The sequence below is a fragment of the Penaeus vannamei genome, chromosome 26, assembly GCF_042767895.1.
Source record: "Penaeus vannamei isolate JL-2024 chromosome 26, ASM4276789v1, whole genome shotgun sequence".
Taxonomy (NCBI): Eukaryota; Metazoa; Arthropoda; class Malacostraca; order Decapoda; family Penaeidae; genus Penaeus; species Penaeus vannamei.
Window position 1 is genome coordinate 31078018 of NC_091574.1, and position 11674 is coordinate 31089691.

An 11674-nucleotide genomic window follows, 5' to 3' on the forward strand; every position below is an offset into this window, starting at 1 on the left:
CGACGTATTTTATTCGACTCTACCCTCTTTTGTAACGAGCCTTGATCACCATAGTTTTCTTTGCGTCATGGAGAAGTTAATGTGATATGTGTGCATTTATCTTTCTCTCTCTCGGATCTTTGCACTTTGGTGATATGAACTCTTTGAAAACTCTGATGTGACCCTATCTAATAATGGTAAGGAACAACTGATAATGATTATATGACCTAAGCTAGTATTTGAAGGAGTCGCTGAGGTCAAATCTGTCAAAACGAAATCTCGGGCCTTAGCTGGTTTTAGGGGGGGGGGGGGAGGTTATCGTGCGTAAGGCTTGGTAAGGACGGGTACACGTAGAGATGACGTCACAGTCCGGCAGACTACTAGGTAAACAGGTAGTGACATTACCTTTACTAGTGCCCGCCATTGTGCCCGTCGACGATGCCCACTCGTCTCTCTCTCTCTCTCTCTCCCATCACTTTTCACCAATCTGCCTTCTCTCTGTGTGTATGCGTGTTTATACGAGTTAGAGACAGAGGAAGAGAGAGAGCGTGGGAGAGGGCGGGGGGGGGGGGGACAGAGAGAAAAAGTACATCGCCAATGACTATGTGGCCTCTAATTTGGCATATGTTACCCTGTTGAAATGGGATACAGCCCAGACAGACTTGGTAACCACAGTAATTAAACTATTGTCAGAAAACATACAAAAAAAATATATATATGATAGAAATCTTAAATAATAATTCTCTTATGATAAATCCGGACGCTCAATGATCACGTTGAAGTAGGTTATCATCTGAGATGGCTTATCAAACAATTCGATTTCACGTGGAGACAGCAGCTCGGTCTCTCATTCAGCCTGTCAATTATCTATTTCGGTACTGAGATTCATCAGGGCCTTGATTAACCATTCTCTTATCTATCTCTTATCTCGGTCCTAATCATCGTGGAGTGAACCTCGAGGAGATGGCCAGAAGAGCTTGATAATTATCTACGATCACTTCATGATAAAACTCTTTATTTCCATATTAGTTTTCATTTTTTTCCCCTTGTGTCGGGTAAGTTGCCAGTGCATAGCTGAGTGTGCACACTGATAAACATGTGCGAGAGCTGTAAGAGAGATGTGATTCGCTATGTCCGAGTGTCTGTTCTCGTGTGAATGATAAGAAAATGAATAAGTTAATCGATTAGTCATAGTTACGAAGGAAGGCACTAAAAGGCTCTCCGATAGTTTACAGATAAGATTTATCTTAAAAACTGAATCTGACTGGTATGTCTCATCTCTATTTTAAGTGTACTATAGTGCGTTTGGTGCTCATATGATTACTCAGAATACACTGTTAGTTAATGTTCACTAGTAGAACGATAAAGGTTTAAGAATATCATGACACAAGTTAACGAAATACATTTTGAAGATGAAAACATGAAACATGAAAAGGACTAAAACCATAACTGCAATAATAAAATCATGTAAAATCTATTAAAGCAAAAGACAATAACCCTATATAAAACCATGCATGAAATAATATAAAATCAAAGTTAAAGACATTATTAAATGACCGCTTTAGAAAGTACGGATAAAAATGCAAGGATGACATTAAAACAAGTAAAAAACGCGGTCCCCCTGGCTTCGCGCTCCTTGCGAGGGACGGCACACAGGTCTAGTGGGCGCCATTAACATTTAGGGGTAACTTAGTAAAATGAGTCACTACACGCCCACTTCACAATGAACGATGTTCTGCCTCTGCTGCCGTCCCAGGTGGAAGCGGGGGCCATGCACTGCCGTCCTGGCAAGCCCCTCCCTGAGGTGAGATTCGCATTTCTGATGGGGATCCAAAAGTCTGTGATAGATGGAAAACATATACTCCAACTTATACACGATTTTTTTCTCTTTAGATTTCTTAAATCCTTATTTTTCAGTTCGTGTCTGTCTGTCTTTATTTTACATACATGTTTCTCTTCATGGCAATAAAGATGGTCTTCCAAGGCTTCGTGCAACGCCGATTCTTCTGCGTGACGGGGCGTTTCGCCGTCTTCCTGGGCAGTCTCTCTTGGCTCACCTGGGACTTTTGCTGATGCCCCTTTGTTGATGCAGATGGGAGCGGAACCTTCTGCGGCGCCTCCTTTATCCCCTTTCTCTTCGAGTTGGAGAGACGGCGGCTAGTATTTTGTCGAGGTCAACTGGTGTCCTGCGGGGAACGAGACGACTAAGCCAAGGCATCGGGGAAGGAGTGGGAAGTCCTGCCACGGACTCTGCTAACCATCGCCACTGACCTTTTGCTAGACTATCTGGCCTTTATGCACATCAACATGAAAACAGAGAAATCTACTGTTTAAAAACTCTAGGCGATGGTTTCGTGTTTCAATGTTCTAAATTACCTTCCGTACACATGACCTTCCCTTACGTATCTACATCGGTGGACAATCCCTCCCTGTTCGACCATACCAACCCCCTCCCCATCATTGTCAAAACTGTTGGCGCTTTGGACATCCTGCCAAACATTGCCGTTCCACAGACCGATGCCCCATATGTGCCCAACCTGGTAATAACTGATCAAACTGCTCAGCACAAACACGAACATGTGCTAACTGCGGCGGCCCCCATAATATATTTTATAGAGGCTGTCCCACTTACAGGTATGAATCTGAGGTAGCAACTCTCAGATACAAAAATGGTGTCACTTTATGTGAAGCCAGACAGAAAGCACGTCGACAAGGTTTCTCTCATACTCCATACTCTAGTAACATCGTTCGCTCAGCCCCTCCCCCTCTGTATATTTCTTCTTGAGTTGGGGGATGTTCCTCGTAATCAACAGGAGAAGGAAACACCAATCTTGAATCTAGTAGGTTCTATTCTCAGGAGTTACATGGGGGGCGAGAGCACACATCTGTCTCGTATGGTTGACCAGCGCCGAGAGACCGAAATTTGGCGGGAAACCCCGCACACAGGCAATGTTGCTAGGTCACGTGATCAAGAAGAATGTTGCCACGTCATGCGCAATAAATATAGAGATATGGGAGGCTACATCAATAAATAGGAACATCATCTTGCATTAGCACGGTTATGCATACACACAATATATACAGAAATACAGGGTAGACAAAGTACAGATTATATTGTGCGTGCAGGTTATGCACAATGCAGGAGTCCTCACTTATCTACACACTCCACCCCAAAATGTCCCCATTTTCACTTCTACATTCTACATCCCTCAGACCAATTCCTTTGCCACTCTAAACCCAGACACCCCAATCTCAACCACAGCTCCAATCTCAACTACAGCCCCAACACCTACCCCTCTCCCTCCCAGCACTACCCGCAGTAGACAGACTAAACGTTCTAACCCTTCTTCCCCTACAGCACAATCACCTCCACCTACTTTTACCTTTATTCCTGAGACACCAGTCTCCTCTTCCCCCCCTCATAAGAAAACCTTTATCCCACAAAACTCACCAACCAACTCCATTGCAGAAACAATTACCTTCCCACAAAACTCTCCAACCAACTCCACTGCAGAAACAATGGATGACATTCAAAGCTATATGCTTGAGACACAAGATCCCATAATTCATGCTCCTTCCACACTCGAAGTGGTTGCCGATATTCATACCCCTCCTACTAATATTCCCTCTACACCCCTTCCTCCTACTCCCTCTCAACACAACCTAACACCCTCAATTCCATCCTCCTGATATCCATCCCCCTCTTACTCACAACACCCTTACACCGCTTCCTCCTAATCCCTCCCAAGACAACACATCCCCTTCAACTCAAACTATCCATCCTTCCGATATCCACCCTTCTACCACTAATACTCCCCCAATATCTACTCCCTTCCAACACAACCCACCCCCTTCAATCCCGAATATAGGCACATTCTCCCTCCCTCCATCCCCTCTATCTTTTGCACTCCCTCCCAAATACACACGAGAATCACTCATGTCACAACAATGCCCTTCCCCAAATTCCCTACCTCCTAATACCCCTCCTTCACATCCCCTAGCTCCTTCTCCCCCAGATTCCGCAATACGTACCATATGCAATATCACTCATAAGCTATAGCTCTTCTACATTGGAATATTCGCGGTTTCCGTTCTCATAGACCAGACCTGCGTCATATCCTTGCTTCTTATAATCCATCTATTATCTGCCTCCAAGAGACTTTCCTCACACACCCTCCTATTCCAATTCCCAATTACCATTTTAGCTCTTCCCTACACTCCCTTTATGTCTCGTCTATACTTAACCATCATAAGACACCTTATGTCATACCTCCCATACAAACTATCGTCCCATGCACAGCTATTCGTATCTTTCCGCCGCTGGATCACAGTGATTTCAGTCTACTTCTCCCCATCCCATCCCATTGACTTTGCTGCCTTTGAAAGTCTAATTTCCCAACTCCAACCACCCTTCCTCGTAGTTGGTGATTTCAACTGCCGCCACACTCTGTGGGGTGACTCTACCACCAACTCTCGAGGCCGATCGCTAGAACGCTTCCTCTTCACAAATAACCTAATTATTCTTAATTCAGATCGCCCCACACACTTTGACATGCACACACAATCCTTTTCATGCCTTGACCTCTCTCTATGCTCTCCTACTCTACATTTAGATTTCCATTGGTCAGTTCTAGACCACTTCCCCATTAGTGACCACTTCCCAGTACTCCTTTCTCCTACTTCATATGTACCACTTCCTAATCCTCCACGCTGGTGCTTTGATAGAGCTGACTGGCATACTTTCACTTCACTCTCTACTATACCTATCCCTCCATCCCCCTTACCGTCCATTTCAGATATGCTACAATGTTTTACAACCACGATCCTAAGAGCTGCCTATACAGCCATTCCTCGAACTTCAAGACCTTATACCTCTAAATTCCATGGTGGAATTCTGATTGCACCAAAGCGCTTTGCTTAAAACGAGCAGCCTGGAATGGCTATCACTACAAACGAGGCACCCCTCACCAGCTATCAGCCCTTATTTCCTTTAAAAGGGCATCTGCCCATCTTCGCCGTACAATTAGAAACAGCAAAACAAATAGCTGGCAAAATTATGTTTCATCAATTACATCTTCTACATCTATTTCAGCTGTTTGGCGACGGATCCATAAATTATTAGGTAAACATCCCCCCATCCTGCACCCGTCCTCCATATTCGAGATACTCTCATATCTGAACCTGTCGAAGTACCTAATGAACTGGGTAACTATTTCAGCCGGGTCAGTAGTGGCTCTCACCTTTCTCCACACTTTTCTTCCATTAAAGCCATCAAAGAATGCATCTCTATTACCTTCACCCTATCCTCTGATGAGTTCTATAATGCTCCTTTTTCTTCTCCTGAAATCAACGCTGCATTACAGTCGTGCCGCAACACTCATGAAGGCCCTGATGGCATTCACTATCGTATGCTCCGACACCTCCCATCTTCTCTATCCTTCCTTTTAACTATTTTCAACCACATATGGACGTCAGGAAATTTTCCTTTTCATTGGCGAGATGCTCTTATCCTACTCAATAAATCAGGTACCCTACCCCAAGATTACCGCCCCATAGCTCTAACTAGCTGCTTGTGCAAACTACTAGAACGAATGGTTAACTTCCGCTTAATGTGGTATCTTGAATCTCATTTGCATTTGCACGCCATGAATCCGTATTAGCCGTATTCTTTGATCTAGAAAAAGCATATGATACCACATGGAGATACCATATCCTCCAACAATTGTCCTCCCTAGGTCTACGTGGAAACATGGGCGTTTTCATCGTACCTTCCAGGTCAAAATTGCCTCTTCCACGTCATCATCCTTTCCTTAATTTGAAGGCGTCCCACAAGGAAGTATGCTTAGTACCACTTTATTCCTTCTTGCTGTAAATGACATAACCTCAGTCCTACCACCAGGAGCCCGGGCATCACTATATGTTGATGACTTAACCATCTATGCATCTGGCACATCCATACCAGATCTCTGTCAATTCCTTCAGTCTGCAATAACATCAGTAACTTCTTGGGCCACCAACCATGGCATTCGCTTCTCTACCTCTAAATCTTTCCCCATCCTTTTCTCTCGTTCACGCGCAGTCCCCAAGCCCCCACTCTTCTTATATAACGCTCCACTCCAATACCGTTCTTCTGGCAAATTCCTAGGCGTTATATTTGATTCCAAATTGTCCTGACGAGACCATATCTTGTACATCAAAGAAAAAAGCTAAACGCCGCCTCCGAATCTTACAAACTCTTTCACACCTCTCCTGGGGCTCAGATCGCAAAACTCTCCTCCATCTTCATGTTACCTTGATTCTCTCAACTCTAGATTATGGATGCCATATCTACTTCTCTGCCTCAACCTCTCTTCTTGCCCACCTTGATACAACCACCACAGCGGTCTCCACTTAGCCCTAGGCGCCTTCCGTTCCTCTCCAGTTGAGAGCCTATATACTGAATCTGGCATGCCGTCCCTCTCTCGACGTCGAGTACTTCTCTCTCTTCGATGCTATGCTTGATTTCACCAATTTTCCCTTACCAAATTAACTATTCCACAATCCTTACTTCATACCTTTACCTCTTCTCCACGTTTACTAACTCCTCTTCCCGTACGCATGGATACCCTCCTCTCCCATTCCCCCTTTCCTCACCTCCGACCTCTCTCACTTTCTGTCCATTCCATTCCTCCATGGCTTATACCTAACCCCTGTATTTGCTCCTCAGTTTTCCCTGACCCACCAAAATCAGATATTCCCCCCTCTCTCCTTCTCACTCATTTCCTTGACCATACCTCCATTCATTCCTCCAGCATTCATGTTTACACTGACGGTTCCAAATCCATCTCAGGAGCTGGATTCGCAGTAACATTCCCAAACTGCACTTTCAAACACACCCTCCCGTGTCCTTACTACAGAACTGCATGCACTCCTTTTTGCCTTAAGACGCATATACTCATCCCCCTCTTCTTCTTTTACTATTTTTACTGACTCCCGCAACTCTTTAACCCTCATAAAGTCTATACACGACCAATCCCCTTGTCTGTAAGATCCAGAACTGGTTGTTCTATCTATCCACACGTCACAAATCTGTCAGGTTTTGCTGGGTACCCAGCCATGTTGGAATCCTTGGCAATGAACAGGCAGATACTCTTGCACACTATGCCGCAATGTCCACATCACCTCAACTACGCTTCTCACATATTCCAGCTACGGATTATTACCCCCACTTTAAAAACCCCCCACCCTCCCCCCATCCTTCTCCATCCCCCTACCCCTCCCCCCCATCCCTCTCCATCCCCCCATCCCATCCCTCTCTTAAGTACCCCAGTAAATGAAGTAAGCGGAGAGGCGGAAGAACACGGACACTCGATGGCAATCTTTTTGGTCAAGACTCCACAACAATAAATTATATACAGTAAAACCTTCAATCTCCTCTTGGTCAGTTCCATTTCACAAAAAAACAGACGTTGGGAGACGGCCCTCGCACGCTTACGTATTGGTCACACTCGCCTAACACACGCCTATCTAATGTCACGCTCAGACCCGCCCCTATGTCCTCTATGTAACGTCCCTCTTTCAGTTCCACACATTCTCTTGTCCTGTCCACGCTTTAATACAGCACGTACCTCTGCTTTTCCACACCTATCCTCCTTTCACCGACGTCCCAACATATCAGACATCCTTACAGAATCCCACAGCTTTTGCCTTGCCAACCTGTTCTCCTTCCTCAGACGCATAAATATCCTTCACTTGATCTAACTCCCTTACCTAAACCACCATAACCTTTTCACCCCATCTTCAACCTTTCAACACTACTCTAGATAGTTGACACATAGCAACTATCACCTGACACCCCCCTTTACTATACCTTCCTATAGTGCTATATGACCTTAGATGTCTACCACTTTTTTTAACCATTAATCATTAATCATTCGGTTCAGTCTGCAGAAGAAGCGATGCTTAAATCGATATATCTGTGAGTGCGTGTGCGTGCATGTTGCGTTGTGGAGGTCACGAGGTGGATTATAATTCAGAGGCATTATTTCGTTATCTCGCCTCTCGATAAGCTTATCATAGAAATTGGCAGGTTGTCATGCTGATATGTTGTAACATGGCAGCAAAAAAACAAACAAACAAACTTGATGAGGAACATCATTACATCAGTATCTATGTATGGGAAAAAGCAATACATTTTTATTGATAATATATATTAACATACACACATGAATATAGGTAAGCCTTACCTGGGGATATATTGTTATAAAATGGTAATATGGCAACTGCATTTATTCGGAGTGCGTTGCCCAAGAAAGCCCAGTTGCTTAGTTGTGAAGAACAGTTCACAACGCGCTGTTAGGAACCAGACGAGCCAATCAGTAGATTTCCAGCCCCGGAATGGTAAGCCAATTTAATACTACTATCACGTAAAGAATAGTTAAACTTCAGGAAGTGACAGTTTAATATCGAATTAATTTTGTGCATGCAGCAGCGGAGGGGAAGAGGCTCGGAGGGGTTAGTCAAGCCTTGCATCGGCGGACTTGCACCATTATGATCCCAAACGGAGGGCGTGTTGTATCCAGCCGAAAAATCTATTCATAATAGCACTGACGTTCAAAATTCCTGTTAGGCGCCCAAAAGAATGGGCTTCATGTGTCTTAACGCTTTTTTAGCGACAAATCCCGCTACTTCCGCATTAAAACGGCTTACTTCGTGCTCTCAATACCGTAGCAGGACCCCCCCCCCCCCGACTGAAATTCTCCGGGAAAATTAGCCTAGACTTGATTTCCTCTTGGGATTAACAGCCTGGGTTATTTTTCCCCCAGGGGAATTTCAGACCTAGGATACTTCCCGCCCCCCTCAGGGACCTCCCCTCAAGTAGATAATAATTTACAGAACTTCAAGGTAAGAGCCCGGACAACTAAGCTTTGGCGACACACATTGATGATATATAGGGGGATTTGCGCCCAAATCCCCTTTCAGGGAAGGCTTCCGTCCCCTTAGAGAGAGAGAGTGGGATAGGTCAGGAACAATACAGATCATTATTATTGTTGTTGTTATCATTATTGTTACTATCACCATCATCATCATGACTGATTATTTGTTTGATATCAATGATTTTTTTTTCTAAGTGAAATACATATAGCCAATGGACATGGAAGAGAATGAGAGAGAGAGATAATATCCCGAATGTTTAGAATATTCTCTTAGATTAATTCTATGGGATGTTTGAGCGCATCAACCAGGTTAAAAGATCTCTCATCTGGTCATCAAAACCCTTACCTCGTAAGGGAATCTTGGCCCAGAAGGGAGTCATATTTCCCCCGGGGGAAATTTCGGACAAGGGGAAAAAGAGACCGGTACAGGAGTAGTGACATCTCGTCATACTTTCGTGTTGAGTGATTTGTTGCAAATCACGATACGTCTTCAATGATAAGGATTTTGATTATAATTTAGTATTTACAATGACAATATTTGCAACAAAACATGATAAAGATTACAAAAAGAATGTTGATAATGCATATGTTATCATTAGCAGTATCTTCATTATCACCACTATTACCGTTACCGATATTAACATCATTATCATAATCATTGGTTATTCTTGGCACTCTGGACGCACTCGACAGAGTCTCAAGTCCCCTTCTCCACGTAACAATATCTATTCATCAGCCTAAGCTTCCGTGACTGGACATTCCTCACTGCCCGAAAAGTGGCTGGATCTGAGCTCCGTCCTCACACACGCCTCCGACAAAAATGAGGCTTGATCTACAGCGCCAAATACTTATTATTATTTCAAATCGTGTGGGCGAAGCATCGACGCTGTCGGGCGTATAAAAAACACATCGAGTCATAGTGTCGTACCACTTAAAACCAGCCTACTCGCACACATAACGTCCCGTGCTCTAATGGGTTGTTGACATGTACAAGATATGATATGATTATTATGGTATTTGAGTTTTGAATGACCAGAAATTATATAATCAGAAATTATATAATCATATTGTGCTGATTCATTAATCACGCTTACTATCCGTGCTATATTTCGTTTTTAGATATCAATAGCAATCTGTTGATACTTGATGAGTTTGAGGATACAAACGGGTTCTAAGAAAATAAATATACATATCTACACCTTTTATATGTTTATGTTTGTTTGTGTTTATATATATGTAATACATACATACATACATACATATATATATATATATATATATATATATATATATATATATATATATATATATATACATATATATATATATTATATTCGCACTCGCATATAGCTGTATATGTATATATATATATATATATATATATATATATATATATATATATATATATATATATGTATATATATATATATATATATATATATATATATATATATATATATATATATATATATATATATGTATGTATGTATGTATATAGATATTTGTATATATTGGTATACATGTCTAGATATGTTGTGTGTATATACATTATTCAGACAACCCTGTTTCCCTTAAACCAAACAGTAATTGTGCATTTAGTGATGGGTTTGTTTATTCTATTTATGGTTCTGTTTTGGTACATAATAGGGGAAACATCTCGCTTTTACTCTAAAAGATTTATACCCAGATGAAGTGGGCGGTGCTGACGCTGGCGCTGATGGGCGTGGCGTGGGCGGAGTTGGCTCCACCCGAGAGATCCTACAAGATCCTGATGCTGTTGCCAGTCTCCTCGAAGAGCCACAGGAATGTCTTCTTGCCGGTTGCTGAGGGATTGGCAGATCGAGGACACAAGGTTAGGCGTGACAAGGAACAACTACATTATATTATTATATTATATTATATTATTATATTATTATATTATTATATTATTATATCATTATATTATTATATTATTATATTATTACATTATTATATTATTATATTATTATATTATTATATTATTATATTATTATATTATTATATTATTATATTATTATATTATTATATTATTATATTATTATATTATTATATTATTTTATTATTATATTATTATATTATTATATTATATTACATATTATTACAAGGAATAACTATGTTATCTGTATATGCTCCTAAGTAGCGTCCTAAATTGCCTTTTTCTATTTGTCATATGTCATTATCAAGGGGGGAGGAGGAAGAAGAGGGAAGGAGGTAGAGGAGGAGGGGGAGGAGAGGGAGGAGGGGAGTAGGAGGTATTAACAAGGCTACATTCTCCATACGACTTTGTTACCGGAATCCCTGTATTTATTTACGTATTTAGTATTCACCCTTTATCATTTACTTATTATTCCATCATTATCATTGTTATATTATTATAATTATTTTGATCATTGTTACTAGCTTTACTATCATCTTTATAATTATTATCATCATCATGAGCCTATTATCATTTTACCCGCTATTATTATATTTTTAATCACTATCATTATTGTTATAGTTATCATAATAATAATAATAATTATTATTATTATTATTATTATTATTACCATTATTATTATTATCATTATTATTATCATTGCCATTATTATTATTATCATTATCATTATTATTAATATTAGTATCATTATTATTATTATTATTATCATTATTATTATTAATATCATCATTATCATTTTCATAATCATCACCCTCAAACCCCATCCTTACCACAGTCCACAACTTCATCATCACAATCCATCAAGCGTCATTACCAACGAGTCCGA

The 11674-nt window shown here is 41.3% G+C and overlaps 1 protein-coding gene across 1 annotated transcript in view; it reads left to right on the forward strand.

Annotated features, from left to right (window-relative positions):
• Positions 1-8285: 8285 nt before the first annotated feature.
• LOC113815583 (UDP-glycosyltransferase UGT5) overlaps positions 8286-11674 on the forward strand; it is a 10705-nt gene continuing 7316 nt past the window's right edge. The window contains exons 1-2 of the mRNA XM_070140322.1: positions 8286-8358; positions 10582-10746. Of these exons, the coding sequence (XP_069996423.1) occupies positions 8356-8358; positions 10582-10746 (168 nt within the window). The 5' untranslated portion in view covers positions 8286-8355. The remainder of the gene's footprint in view (positions 8359-10581; positions 10747-11674) is intronic.